General features: G+C 42.6%; 1 protein-coding gene across 1 annotated transcript; it reads right to left on the bottom strand.

Annotated features, from left to right (window-relative positions):
* Positions 1 to 2,688: 2,688 nt before the first annotated feature.
* On the bottom strand, positions 2,689 to 15,183 carry agxtb (alanine--glyoxylate and serine--pyruvate aminotransferase b). Its single transcript, XM_034183603.1, has 11 exons — positions 14,825 to 15,183; positions 13,765 to 13,957; positions 10,217 to 10,281; positions 10,029 to 10,129; positions 9,866 to 9,936; positions 9,708 to 9,792; positions 9,515 to 9,613; positions 6,147 to 6,216; positions 5,861 to 5,956; positions 4,179 to 4,307; positions 2,689 to 3,039 (listed from the first exon to the last, which is right to left on the bottom strand). Exons 1-11 carry the CDS (start codon positions 15,095 to 15,097, stop codon positions 2,932 to 2,934), a joined length of 1,290 nt encoding a protein of 429 aa, XP_034039494.1. The 5' UTR covers positions 15,098 to 15,183; the 3' UTR covers positions 2,689 to 2,931.
* Positions 15,184 to 15,568: the final 385 nt, after the last annotated feature.

The following is a 15,568-nucleotide window of genomic DNA, read 5'->3' on the forward strand; positions in this document are numbered from 1 at the left end:
TATAAATGTCAAATGCAACATTTTTCAACCAATCACATAGCTCAATTGCAAGCTGTTTTAGTGACTCTCTGTTCAGTGAAGGCATCTTTTTATACGACATCTAAAATTGAAGTCCATTTCCTGACAGTCTTTGAGTCTTCTGTGTTTACTCCCCACATTAAACTACTGGGAGGGGATCGGCCAGCAGGAAAATCTCCAACAGGCACCTAAGACCTTCAGGACACAACTCCCCACTGCAGCTTCAGCAATGGAAGCTTTGAACATTGTCCATTCTGGTTCAATACTTCCAACCTCTACAGGGATGCTAGAAAAGCTTCACCGGAGGTGTGAGTTGAAGATCTGATGGACAGTGGGCTCCTCCAGATGTTTCCATTTCACCCACACTATCCGTTTGGGCTTACCAGGTCTGCCCAAAGTCTTCCCTCACCCTCTGATCCAACTTACCACCAGATGGTGATCAGTTGACAGCTCTTCCCCTCTCTTAACCCAACTGTCCAGAACATGCAGCCTTAGATCAGATGATATGATCACAAAATCGATCATCGATCTTCGGCCTAGGGTGCTGTAGTACCATCTACTCTTAAGAGCATCCTTATGTTCGAACATGGTATTCATTATGGACAGTCCAAGACTAGCACAGAAGTCCAATAACAAACAACCATTCGGGTTTAGATCCGGGAGGCCATTCCTCCCAATCACGCCTCTCCAATTGTCTCTGTCATTTCCCATGTGTGCGTTGAAGTCCCCCAGCAGAACAATGGCATCCCCCACTGGAGCCCCATACCGGACTCCATTCAGGGACTCCAAGAAGGCAGAATACTCCAAACTGCTGTTTGGTGCATACGCACAAATAACAGTCAGAGTTTCCCCCTGCCCCCGAAGGTGCAGGTTGGCAACGTACATAGCGTTGCTCAGCTAGGGACTCATGAGTATCCCCACACACGCATGGTGCCTCACACCCTGGGCAACTCCAGAGAAGAATAAGGCCCAACCCTTATCAAGGAGAGTAGTTCCAGAGCTGAGGCTGCGTGGAGGCGAGGCCCTCCAGATACAATGGGTATCGCTCCACCTCCCGCACAACCTCTAGCTCCTTCCCCCACAGTGAGGTGACGTTCCACAATCCCAGAGCTAGCTCCTGCCGCCCATGTCTGGTCTGCCAAGGCCCTCGACTTTCACTGTCACTCATGGGACAGCACACCCAACACCAGCGGTTCCCCCTGTGGGTGGTGAACCCACAGGGTGGAGATGGAAGGTCCACGTTGCCTTTTCATGCTGTGCCTGACTGGGCTCCATGGCAAGCCCAGCCACCAGGCGCTTGCTGATGGGCCCTCCATCCAGGCCTGGCTCCACACAGGGGCCCCAGGCTTCCTCTGGGCTGGATCACATTTCAGTCTGCCTCGTTTTTTCATGGTGTCTTGTGAACCATTATTAGTCTGGCCCCTTGCCTGAGAGCCAGTTTGCCATGGGAGATCCTACCAGGAGCACGAAGGCTCCAGACAACACAGTTCTCAGGTTCATAGCGGCACACAAACCTCTCCACCACAATAAGGTGATGGCTCCTGGAGAGGACAACTATTGTTTTTAAGTTTAAATTTTTCAATTTGCCCACCCAGAATTTAATTGGAAGAATAATTTCAGTTGCTGAGCCTCAGACACTTATAACTGCTGTATTTTTGTATTTTTCCCCATTTGTTGGATTTCAGTGAAATTTCACACAAAGACAGCACATCATGTGCCTATGTATGTGATGGACATTATTTACAGGCTGGTGTCTTCAAGGAGAGATAATTGAACTTCAGCTTTTAACTGATGCATCCTATTGTATATTATCATCACTTACTGGGGCGTTGCTGGGCCGTAGCATAGATTTACATTTACGCTACCTGGTTATACCTACCCACAGTATCCCAATACCCACCCGCTGTGCATAAAGTGATAACGTCATAGCATGCGTAACCCAAGAACTGTCTGCAGATGATAACTTGAAAAGGCGAGAAGTGTGTGTTGGTCCCAATATGGATATTCCGAATGATTTTATCATCGATAGTACGACAATGAACAGCAGCCAAAGCAGCCAGCTTGGTGAGGACGCCCTGGCGAATTTGGAGAGCAGCGCAGTACCAGCCAACACAACAAAAGTTAAAGTGAGCTAACTTTTTATGTATGCGTTTGTTGTGTGTCGTGCATTTTGAAATGACATTAAATATTGTTAATGTGATTCCACGTGTTGTGTATCTCAGTAAGTGATAATAATGCAAATAACATGCAGTTGTCGTGTGGTATGCATTTTCAGAGTCCCTCCGTCCATGCCGTCACCCGCAATGACAGTTATTCGCCCAAGTTAGACAAGGGCGAATATCCGCCCTCCAAAAGCATGTTATTGTATTACTATTGACTTTGAATGTACAACTACTCCAAAGCTGCTTCATGGATTTCAGTTAATCTTCACAGTGGCTATGTGTGCATGAAAGAAGACTATTCAGTCTGAATGATTGTTGTTGTTTTTTAATACATTATATTTGTCAATTACATGTGCAGAGGCTGCTGACCCATTTGAAAATTCAAGTATTTCATCACAAAACGTTTATACCCACTGATACATAATGCATGCAAGCAACTAGTATGGTAGAACATCATTTTCATTTCTCATTTCTTACAGTTACCCACACATTGAGGCAGGACAAGTGCTTGATGCAATAATGCAGATTTTATTGACATCTTTCAGTCTTCTGCTTCTGTTTTCCTTCACTTACTCTCTCACTGTCTTATGAAGAAAAGACACTCTTTTAATGTCTGCAGTCAAAAGCACAGATGATTATATCATCTGAATTCTTGAAATTTGTGGACTATTCCACACATCCTTTGGGAATCTTCATCATTTTACTCCATAAACAGTGTGCTCTCTGGGTCATCACTGTAGACTACGATCATTCAAGCTTTGCTTTTCTTGCAGTTCTTGAGAGCATCTGCCAGAGCTTGAAGTGCCATGTCAGCATTAGTCTTCTCACAGTTGTAGCCCATCAGTCCAATCCTTATCACCTAAAAACAGCCAGAATATACACAACATCAGAATACTCGATCATAATATAATACTATTGCTTTTTTTTGCTAGTATAGCCAAAGAAGACGGTCACCCCACTGAGTCTGGTCTGCTTGAGGTTTCTTCCTACAATAAAAATAATTTTAGGGATTTTTTTTTCCTTACCACCGTTGCCCACCCCATGTGCTTGCTCATGGGGTGGGTGAGGTTTGAACCTCGCTGGTATATAGCATCTTGGTGTAACTGTGCTGTGATTTGGTGCTGTGTAAATACACTGAAATTGTGAATACTGCTTGATGTAATGAAACATCTGTGCAGTCAAGGTGCTCCTATGATGGTCTCGTATGAAAACTAATCTCAGTTACCAAGTAAGCTCAGAAATCTTATTTCAGAATCTTTTTTTGCTGAAGTCAGACCAATATAGATTTTTTGGGGGGGCGCCGATAGGGATACTGACATTAGCAAGTAAAAAATTTATGATAGATCTGTTGATAGATACATACAGAAATGATAATGAGTCTTAAAATTTTGTTAAGAAACCCATATGACAAAGAAATGTAACTGAGGCTTGATATTTTACAGTTTAAACATGATGTGCAGCCTTCACTCGGCTTGGCAATTGCCATGTCGCATCACTCAGCACTTGCATAAAATAGACTTCTTGTGTATTTTGGTCCTGCCTAGTTGGCAGGATAGTGACCACTTATCTCAAAAACACCCAGTGTGATTGAAATGGATGGCAGCTTGTTGTTTTGCCGCTGTCTCTTATAGCTGATGTGACCAAAGGGTGATGGAGGTCCCAGCCATGCTTGATAGCATTGTAAATAATGGAGTTGGGGCACTCTCTACTGGAAAAAGTACATAATAACATAATTTCCGGCTGCAAAGTGCTGTCTTCATTGTTTGGTAAAATAAAAGTTTTAATATCTGCAAAATGATGCAGATAACGATATGTTTGTGAAAGGCTTATATCTGCCAGTATTATTGGGAAACCACTATATAGCCCCCCCCCCCTGATAAGATGAGATAATGAGAATGGAGGTGAAGTGATTGCTGTTGTAATTTTAAGCAGAATATTAATTTTGGAATGTAGTGATCATCATTATCATCATATCTGTAAATATCAGATGTAACTCACCAAGCCAACAGAAGGGCCGAGACCTCCTGTCATCTCCATCTGGTGGTGGTTCATGATGTAGGCCAGCAACTCTTTCCAGTCGTAGCCGTCAGGGACGGCAATGGTGGTGACAGAGGGAAGCCTTAAATCCTGTGGAATTTCACAAAATCAAGGAAAAGTCATAGTAATGAATACTCATTTTTAATTTCTAGAACTGAAGTTATCAGGTTAAGAACTGCAAGAAATTATATCCAGGTCTTCTCAAACTATTAGCTGCTGCTGTTGTATTTTGTGAGTGCATTTTTTGAGATTTTTGCAAGTATATATATATATATATATATATATATATATATATAAATAACTATAGTCTCTTAGGCACCATAGTATCTCAAATATACAACATAAAATTATTGTTATAATATTTTCCAGATTTCCACTCTCATTTAATAGCCAAGACAGTAGCAACATAAAATGTACAAAAACATTAATATAAAAGCCATTATAGTTCACAGCTAAATTAAAATTACAAGATCGCTATTATAGATTGTTTTACAGATCATGTCATGTATATTATATACTTTTAATATCTGCATTTATTTAACTATTGTTGAATGGAATTTCAAGCTTATTGTTGTTAGTAGTCCCTCCGGGTGCTCCGGCTTCCTCCCACATCTAAAGACATGCAGGTTAGGTGAACTGGAAACTTTAAAAACTGTCCATAGGTGTGTGTGCGGGTGTGAATGTGTTTGTCTGTCTATATATGTGGCCTTGCGACAGACTGGTGTCCTGTCCAGGGCCTCATGCTCCATGACTGCTGGAATAGCCTCCAGCCCCCTAGTGACCCTTAATTACAGTAGGCGGGTATAGAAAATGGATGGATGGATGTTTTAGTAGAATATGGTGATGAATATTGTTTGATCGGCATTTTGTATAATTTGATAATGTTGTAACTTCTATGCTATGACCTCTAGTGGTGTTTTATGCAACAAATTATTGCTACTACTACGACTACTACAAAAGCAATCTTCATTTAAAAAGAACCCATTTTAACAATAAAAGGTGGTTTCAACATATCTAGACTAATCTGATAAAAACCATAAAAGCAAACTAATAATGGACAAAGATCAATAAATGAAAAACACTTTTAATCAGAATATATTTTAAACGTTCCTACAAACAACTGCATATGGACTGACTTGCAGTTGTAGACAATCAAAAATTACTTTCAAAGAATGCAAAGTGATTTTTTTTTTTTAAAGTTTAGTGCCCGACTAAAACCACAGAGTAAAAGCTTGTTTGAATCAGAAAAAGCTACAAATAAAATTATATTTTAAAAAATGAGCCACAAATATGAGCAGGAGTTAAAGCAAAAACATTTCATTTGATTCTACTTCTTCTTTTTTAACTTCTGGATTGGTTTTGATTTCTCTGCATTTGAAACCAGTTTTACTGTAAGTTACTGATTAATTGGTGTTCAGTATTAAAGGTTTGTCGTAAATGACATTATTCTACTTGGGTGTTTTTGCAAAAGAGTAAACAGTGGTATCATCACCATGGAAACTGAACTTTGCATTTGGAACATCTGAATAACAAATGCACATTGTAAACAGAATTTGGCCCAGAACTAAACCCTGAGGTGCACCCTTGGTCACAATTAATGCCATAACCCTTTGATCTGCACACATTAAATGTCCATGTCTCACCCTTTCAGGGATGAACAGTTTGAGACCCAAATCCTCCAGTCCCCTGTGTAGGTAAGATGATACCTCTTTGTGTTTCCTCCAGGACTCCTCCAGCCCCTAGATGGAGACAAAATCAGCACTAACACTATGACCCCACAGCTGCAAGTGGTTTTGGCTTCTTTCTTACTTTATTGCTGGCCAAAACAACTTAAAATATAGTCAGTACAGTAAAGGTGCTGAAAGGATATTAAAAGGAAAATTGTAAGTTTGTCATTAAAATAAATGCAGATTCTTATGAAATGTCTACCTTCTCAGCAAGAATTGCCAGACTCTCTCTCAGTGTTAAGAATCCAGACACTGGGCCGGTGTGATGGTATCTAAAGCCAAAAACACACTTCATTAATTATTGTTCTTATACTGAATGTAGCATTTTGCTTAATTTTGATAATAGAACCCTCCCATTAATCCTATTCCAGAAAAAAATTCTAAACGTCTTTGCAATACATAAACAAGTTAGATTTTTCATCTTTTGCACAGAAACTTTAAAGTTGGCAAATGTATTTTCTTGCACTAAACCTGAACAAATCCTGGTTTACTGGATATGAAGCAAAGGCCCAGAAGAACTGCACATTGTACCCTTACATCACAGGTACAATAGTGCCCCCTGTAGGTTGATTGCAAAAACAAGGGGAAAATATTTGTAAAAAAATATATCCATAATGTATTCCACATCCTTTCCTTGTTAAAGTGGTGAAAATTACTAAATTGTTCATCAGAAAAATGGTGTGCTCAATTTTGTTTTTAATTATTGGCTAAACATTTCCCCAATTATGAGCTCAATGTAAAAACAAACACTAATAATCTGCACATATTAAAAAGTAAAGTAACAGATAACTAAAACAGGAAGGATGCACATGTTTACCTCCTTTATTTGCTGTTAATCAGCTTTATACCTGGGAGATCCTGAATAAGGGTCCTGTCAGTGTCTTAACTGTAGGGGGTGCCCCAAGGGACCCACGGGTGATTTGTCTATGTTGTAATTTCTTTGTAATTAAAGCGCTAAAGAATTCAATTTTAGTATCAGGAAGGCATGCCAAAGAGCGACCAAAGAAAAGACTTCCTGAATAAAAGTTTTCCAGAACCCACTTATTTTTCATCTATGAGAGACCTGGGGGCCCCCATGAGTGATTCACAGATGGTGAGATGGTATTGTCATCAATTTGTTAACTTTAATATCATGAAGATGACTTGATTGTCTCCCAATTGGGGGCAACACAGTGGCCCCATGGGTGACTGATTGTAACGATCCTGAATCGAATAATTCTAATTATCCATCCATCCATCCATTTTCTTCCGCTTTATCCGGAGTCAGGTCACTGGGGCAGCAGCTCAAGCAAAGCCGCCCAGACCTCCCCCAGCTCCTCCGGGGGAACCCCAAAGCGTTCCCAAGCCAGCCGAGAGATGTAGTCCCTCCAGCATGTCCTGGGTCTTCCCCGGGGCCTCCTCCCAATGGGACGTGCCCAGAACACCTCTCCAACGAGGCGTCCAGGGGGCATCCGGAAAAGATGCCTGAGCCACCTCAACTGACTCCTTTCGACGTGGAGGAGCAGCGGCTCGACTCCGAGCTCCTCCCGAGTGACCGAGCTCCTCACCCTGTCTCTAAGGGAGCGCCCAGCCACCCTGCGGAGGAAACTCATCTCGGCCGCTTGTACTCGCGATCTCGTTCTTTCGGTCATGAGCCAAATCTCATGACCATAGGTGAGGATCAGAACGTAGATCGATCGGTAAATCGAGAGCTTTGCCCCCCTACTCAGCTCTCTCTTCACCACGATGGACCAATACAGCGACCGCATCACTGCAGATGCTGCACCGATCCATCTATCCGTCTGTGCACTCTTTGTTCAAACCTGTGGCACACCCTTGGGATACCTGAATTATTTTCAACAATTTAATTAGAATTACCAATTAGAATTACGGATCGGTAATTCTAATTAAATTGTTGAAAATAATTCAGGTATCGCAAGGGTGTCCCAAAGGTTTGAACAAAGAGTGCACAGTAAAAAACGAAAGAAGGTTATAAGACGCTGTCTGTTTTTTCAACCGGAGGAGCCCTGGGGGCGCCAATTGGTGATACGCGCATGTTGAAATTGCATTACAGTTAAATTGTTTAAAAAATTAATGTATTTTAGTATGATAAGGGCGAAAGTGAAAAAAGAAAAACATCCTCAATTAAAAATTTTATAGGGCTTATTTGTTTCTCAACTGGGGGAGCCATGGCGACCCCATGGGTGACTCAAAATTGATGAAAGTGTACTGTATTCCAATTGTTCCATTAAAAGTTGTCACAGTTTTTTTTCTTCCTTCAGTGGTTAGACCTTTTCCTATATGTATTGTGATTGTTAATGGCTTTCCAGTTCCTGCCATGGTCTGTATTGGGGGAGACCTGGGGGCTCCATGGGGAAGATGGGGGCATACATAGGGATTGAGTTGTAATTGTCCATCCATCCATCCATTTTCTTCCGCTTTATCCGGAGTCGGGTCGCGGGGGCAGCAGCTCAAGCAAAGCCGCCCAGACCTCCCGATCCACACACACCTCCCCCAGCTCCTCCAGGGGAACCCCAAGGCGTTCCCAAACCAGCCGAGAGACGTAGTCCCTCCAGCGTGTCCTGGGTCTTCCCCAGGGCCTCCTCCCAGTGGGACGTGCCCGGAACACCTCTCCAGCGAGGCGTCCAGGGGGCATCCGGAAAAGATGCCCGAGCCACCTCAACTGACTCCTTTCGACGTGGAGGAGCAGCGGCTCGACTCCGAGCTCCTCCCGAGTGACCGAGCTCCTCACCCTATCTCTAAGGGAGCGCCCAGCCACCCTGCGGAGGAAACTCATCTCGGCCGCTTGTACTCGCGATCTCGTTCTTTCGGTCATGAGCCAAATCTCATGACCATAGGTGAGGATCGGAACATAGATCGATCGGTAAATCAGAGCTTTGCCCCCCTACTCAGCTCTCTCTTCACCACGACAGTCCGATACAGCGACCGCATCACTGCAGATGCTACACTGATCCATCTATCGATCTCACGCTCCATCCGTCCCTCACTCGTGAACAAGACCCCGAGATACTTAAACTCCTCCACTTGAGGCAAGGACACTCCACCAACCTGAAGAGGGCAAAGCACCTTTTTCCGGCCGAGAACCATGGTGTCGGATTTGGAGGTGCTGATTTTCATCCCGGACGCTTCACACTCAGCTGCAAACCGCCCCAGTGCACGCTGAAGGTCCTGATTTAACGAAGCCAACAGAACCACATCGTCCGCAAACAGCAGAGACGAGATTCTGTGGTTCCCAAACCAGACCCCCTCTACACCCTGGCTGCGCCTAGAAATTCTGTCCATAAAAATAATGAACAGAACCGGTGACAAAGGGCAGCCCTGGCAGAGGCCAACGTGCACTGGAAACAGGTTTGACTTACTACCGGCAATGCGAACCAAGCTCCTGCTGCGGACGTACAGGGACCGGATAGCCCTCAGCAAAGGACTGTTGTAAGTTGTAATTGTATTATACTTAAATTTATGAGGAATTTTATTATCACAAGGACAATGATTGAAGATAAATCCCAAATAAAGCATTTGCAGGTCCTGTTAATGTCTGTATTGTTGCACCAGTCATCTAGCCACTCTTACACTCTGGCTGGTTTCCCATCACAGCCCCAGTAGTTGGACAAATGTGTCATATCGAGGAGGTAGGATACCGGCTTTGTTTTCCTGTTAAACATCTTTTGGCTGTGAGAGGAAGCAACAACAAAAAAAAGTTTATATTTGTGGTTTTCATTCTCTGACATTTGGAGACATACGTGCATGTAGATTTGATGCTCACCACGCTCTGTCATTAAAGGAGAGCGGTGCAGTACCAGGTGGTGCATTCAAGGCCTTCTGAGAACCCGTGTACAGAATGTCAATATCTGCAAACACAAGACAAACTGAAGAAATGCACAAAGACACGCAGAGCTATTTAATCATTCATCACTGCCTTACTTTGCTTGTCCATAAAAATCGGAGCGGCCCCGAGTGATGCAACTGTGTCGACCAGCAAGAGGCAGTTATGTCTGAGAGTTGAGGGTAAAGGTGCAGAGAATCAGACAGCGTGAACATGATGTAACCACAAATGTGGCACAGACACAGTGCGTGGAAGCCTCACTTGCTGCAAATGTCGCCAATGCCATCCATTGGGTGACAGAGGCCGGCAGAGGACTCGCCGTGTGTGATAAAGAACAGCACGGGTTTGTGTTTCACTATGGCCTGCCAACACAACACGTTGTTTCATGCTTATATGTTTGTTGGGGGAAAAAAAATGCTCAAAATGGCTTCAAAGACAAGTCATCCCACCTGTTCAATTTCCTTGTTGGTGAAGTAGCCTCCAGGTGCTTTTACCATTCTGTGCACGTTGCCACCTAAAAATTAAGTGACACACACCAAAATGTAAGTAAATTTTCTGTTGTATATAAATTAATAAAATATCAAATGATAAGGATCTATTTTTGCCATTATGTAAAACAAATAATAAAAGTTTTTCCATTCTTTCAATGGAACGAATATTTCATGAGGTGAAAGACGGAACGTACCATTCAACGAGGCGAAGCATGTAACTGTATAAAGTAACTGTTAAATGTAACTGTAAAAAGTAACTAATAAAGGAACTTGTCAAAGTAATTGTGGCAACACTGGTTTTAAACTACTAATGGTTTTAATTCCTAATTGTTTAGTTGTTAATTGGGGTGGCCTGAATGGGCGGTGACCCCACTGAGTCTGGCCCGCTGATGTTGGGCTTTGCTATTGTGATTTGGCACTATATAAGTGGCATTGAATTGAACAGAATAGCTTGCGGTTCAGCATTTTTCAACATTTGCACCAACTCTGACAATGCTGATCCTGTTTTGAGTTAATTGAGGATTAGATGATTATCTGCATATTGTGGTTGTGGTGCGTTTATTTCAAAGAATGCAGGCTTTTTGTCACATGTGCCATGAAAGACACTCGTAACTCAAAAAACAAAACAAAAAAACAAAACAAAACCCAAAGAAGTGGTTACATCTCCAGCCATGTTTCATTTTCATTGTTCACAGTCTTTTGTTGCATTCCAGATGTACTTCTGAGATGGAGGCAAGCCGGAGTGCTGTGCATATGTAGTCAAGAAGGGTTCACTTCCCAACACCAAAAAAAGACACTCCAGCGACAGACGCTAGAGCCCATGGGCTTTAGCTTCATGGTTAGAGTGCCTACCTCCCGTCCGGGAGTTCGTGACTTTGCAACCTGAGTGGGGCAACACAACACAACACAGAGGTTAAACTTGGACATGAGAATTTCCCTGTTTCGCCTCCCAGGAATGCCCCCTGCAGTCGGAATTCCAATTTGTCAACTCATTCAAACCGTAATATCCCATGTTCACAGTCCAAGATGGCTGCTCCGAGTGTCAACACTAGCGACAGTTGTGGTTTTTAGCACTTCTATCTTTTTTGTGTCTTATATAGGCCATGAGGCCTGTGGTTATCTTCGGATTCCATAGTGTGAAGCAGATGATAGTGTAGACTCCGCTGGGAAGGGACACCAGTCCGGCGTAGGTTATTACCAAGTGGTAAGCTTTGATGGTGTATTTTTGCCCCAACATGGAAGTCAGATTTCTTGTAGTTCCTTGCCTGGCCACTTGAGGCAGGCTTCAAAACAGAGCACTTTCCCATAGGATACCGTGTTAAAATGTCAAATTTTATAGCAGAAATAAACATATTTAGGAGCCTGGTACAAAAACAGTTTGGGTCTCTATAGGTAGCTTCCTCCTGCATGACAACTGTACGGGGGGAAATTTTTTTCTAACTTCTTAGTTTAAGATCTTTAAAGCCATAAAATTCCATATAATTGTGGGCGTGGCTGGTTTGCTGACTTCAGCAACTCCTCTCGTAGCCTCTGACCAGACCACAACAGCCACTCACTGTTGTGTTACTGCTGTGTCTGTTTCTTTGAAGTCTTTTATTACAAACACCTGAGATAATCTGTCATGTGCTGTGAAACATCCTAACGGATCATCGAAGACATCCCTGTTGCAGTCTTCACACGGAGTGAAACGCTCACCTTATTTAATGTTGTATGCTAATGGTGTTAGCGCTTTTAGCAGTTGTTAGAAGGTCCACTTAATGCACTGAGGAGACATGGAACTGATAACTTTTGCTGTGTGTGCAGGTGTGAATGTGTTTGTTTGTCTATATGTGGCCCTGCAATAGACTGGCGTCCTGTTCAGGGTGCACACCGCCTCACGCCCTATGACTGCTGACATAGGCTCCAGCCCCCATGACCCTTAATTGGAGTAAGCGGGTATAGAAAATGTATTTATGTATGTATAACTTTTACTGTCCACACCAGCGTAAACCATGAAGAGAACCACACTGCAGTCCCCAAAAATATGATTAAAGAAACACCCGGACAGAGGTTAGCCTGTTAGCTGGTGCTTCAGACTCAGAGAGAGGGGCATGTTCAAACTTTTTTCATCGCACAGGGAGCCACCTACACTCCACCCCTTTATGCATTAATGAGTTCATCATGAATCAGTGTGGGCGGGGCTCTCAACAAGGTGACACCCAGACAAGAGGGTCATTTTGGCTGTTCCTGGTCTCTATAGTAAACCGATGGTTCAAATGTCTGTCGGACCAGACAATCACTAAGTGCCCTTGGGCAAGGTCTGTAATTCCCAAATTGCTCTGGTTATGTCCATCTCACCCAATGGCGGCTGGGCTAGGCTCCAGCCCCTGTGGCCTTTAACTGGCTAAGTGGGTTTAGAAAATGAATGGATAACAATAAAAGTACTTTTTCTGTATGTAATACTTTGCTCACACATGTATTCGTGTTTTGCGTTTTTCTACAAGGACGCAGGAGAAATGTGAATTAGCAGGCCTAAGTCAGCAAATTAGAGAACTGTTTTGTAAAACAAAACAACAAAAAAACAACAAAAACTGTTTTTCAAACAAAATATTTAGTTGAAAATTATTTAACATTCCTTGTCATGGGCCAAATTTTAGTGTTATTTTCTACAGTCTTCTTTCTGGCATTATTCTCTGCATGTTATTATTCTTCTCCATGATAAGATTGTCTTTGTGTGTTTCTCCTCTTAGTTGCTTTTTGTGCTTTTGCTTGACACATTAGGTCTTAGTTTGATCCATGTGTGTTGTTTCTTGACTTTTGCGCTTACCTCTTCTCTTTCTTACTTTCTCTCTCTCTCTCTCTCTCTCTCTCTCTCTCTCTCTCTCTCTGGCCTCTGGCTCCCTCTTTCTGGTGCGTTGAATGAGATTAATGGCCTAAAATGTCTCCCACTGTAATAATTTCTCTTTGGTACTGGACTGCACCCCTCCCACACACACACACACACTTCTAGTGTCCCTTGTGTTCTATTTAGCTTTATGTTACAGACCTTGGCTGCCATTCCATGTTCCTGATTTTTGCTTTCTGTTTTGGACTTTTGGAATTGGTATGAGAACTCTCTGTTATTGAATTTTCTGCTTGGTCTTGGTGACCATTTGCTGCCTGTTGGACTGATCTTCATGTGAGAGATCTGGTTTGTTTAGTGAAACTGTAAAACAAATAAATCTGGACTCAAATCATCTGGTACATTTTCAGCAATGGGGTCACCACTGCATTCACATTTACAGTACATGCGTTAAAAATGACTCTAGAGATGATCTCTGCCTCCCCACCAATCTTTGGTTAGAAACTTCTAAAATTAAGATTTTTTTTCATCAGCAAGAGAGTTTGAAACAATATGTTTGACAGATGTTTGTTCGTCTTTGAATTTTTGCAATAGTAAACTATTGCACACATCTGGGAATTTAACAGTGTTCGAAAAAGATGGATTATGGATGGGTGGAGTGAGTGTCTAAAGATAAAAGGCCCACCGCATCTTTCTGCAATTTCTGCCACGCGCTCTCCCCAGATTCCGTTGATGGCAACCAGCACACTTTCTCCAGGCTCCACCACGTTGAACACTGCGCACTCCATGGCGGTGTGTCCGGAGCCGCTCATTGATAAAGTCATGTTGTTTTCTGTCTGAAAGGCATACTGGATCCCCTTTTTGATGTCATCCATTATCTGACAAACACAGGTGAAAACGAAAAATAAACATTATTATTTTTTCATGCAATTTCTGTTATTGTCACTTCTTACTGGGTGGTTTTAACTGGGCATGTAAGGTGGGTGGACACTCCGTGCGCAATTACGCACAAACGGTGAACTTTGATCCCTGCAAACATATTTTGTGTGTTTATTGCTGAAGCTGAACCCTTCAGGACTACAATGTACATAAGTATTTTGACTTTCTTGTGTTATCCTCGGCACTGATCTCATTTGCCAGTATTTCTTTGTTAGTTTTTTTAAATAAATGATGGTGGGTTTTATATTTTAAATGCCAAATCAGTCAATCAATCATCAATCAATCAAACAGTTGGTCCACATGAAAATTCAGTAAGGTATATCTTATATATTATATTCCAATTCTAAGGTGGAACTATGCCAGTATACAAAGGTATATCTAAATAGCTAAAAAGGAAGAGTAAAATAGGAGCGTAGAAAAGAGTAGAGTAGAGCCACTTAGGTGCCTGGTCTTAAGAACCAGGGATGGTAGGTTAAAAAGCTTTTTTATCCTAACCAGCATCAAATTAAACTTCTCAGTGAAAAAAGTGACTGGGGAAAAAAAACAGCTTTTTAATAAAACACTTTAAATGCAAACGGTTAAAAAAACAAAGCGCATATCTCTTTCTTTCCTTTGAGGTATTTTTTCAATCAGAAGATTTGGAATCACTGTTTTTAATGTAGTTTCCTTTTTTTAAACAGCTCTTGGATTTTGCAAACACATTTAAATCACTAAGCAAACAGAATAAAACAAATAATTCCTGATTCCACGTGCATCAAGCTGCACTCAGCTCCTGTCCTTTTCAGGCTCAGTCTCACGGGTTTTACCTGATACATTTCTTTGTGCAAGTGTCCGATAATGGGTCTGGCGCCTGCAGCTAAAATACGCGGAGCAACATTTGATGGTCCCGGACCAAACAGGTACCGCAGAGGCACTTCAAGCGGCCGCAGCATGCAGGCGGGCGGCGGGATGGTTAGTGAGGACATGGATCGGTCCAGTCGCTGCAGCAGGACCGCGCTCCTCTGGGCCAGGGGCCCGCCGAGGGCCGTGCCCGCCTGCTGGATGAGCAGTGCGCTCCTGCTGAACAGAGAACGTTGCATGACGTCTGAACGGTTCCTAAAGCCTGCACCAGACGAGATCACCACGGAGAGAGTGAATCTGTGAGCGTTTAAGGTGAAGATTTCAAATAGGCAGGTCTTTGACCTTTTGGCCACAGGGCGGAGCGTGTCACAGCGCAGCAACCACACACACTTTTTTTAACTTTAGACTTTTATTACATATAATAATGTCACTCAGTATGCTGGATATAAGCAGAAGATACATCAACTGACTGGTTTATCAGAAGCACGAGATTAAAAAGTACATAAGAAAAGTCCTAGTAGATAATTCAATAAGAGCAGCAGCAGTTATCAGTGATTTCACGTCCAGTGGTGTGATTTAGGAATCACCTTCAGATTGTTACCGTCCCATCAGAGCTGTTTATGACTCACTTTAAATCCATACTTCTTGACTGTTGAACATAAGAGAGGACCTGCACTTGGCAGCTTTGAACCAGTTTAGGTTTGTTTGGA

The sequence above is a fragment of the Thalassophryne amazonica genome, chromosome 12, assembly GCF_902500255.1.
Source record: "Thalassophryne amazonica chromosome 12, fThaAma1.1, whole genome shotgun sequence".
Taxonomy (NCBI): Eukaryota; Metazoa; Chordata; class Actinopteri; order Batrachoidiformes; family Batrachoididae; genus Thalassophryne; species Thalassophryne amazonica.

Excerpts from the sequence above, each read along its gene's own strand:
- agxtb (XM_034183603.1), bottom strand. The coding sequence starts at position 15,097 with ATGCAACGTTCTCTGTTCAGCAGGAGCGCACTGCTCATCCAGCAGGCG. Across the intron at positions 6,217-9,514 it reads GATGGGAAACCAGCCAGAGT|ATACCATCACACCGGCCCAG; the intron begins GTAAGAGTGGCT and ends TTTTGGCTTTAG. Across the intron at positions 3,040-4,178 it reads TCGGCCCTTCTGTTGGCTTG|GTGATAAGGATTGGACTGAT; the intron begins GTGAGTTACATC and ends GGCTGTTTTTAG.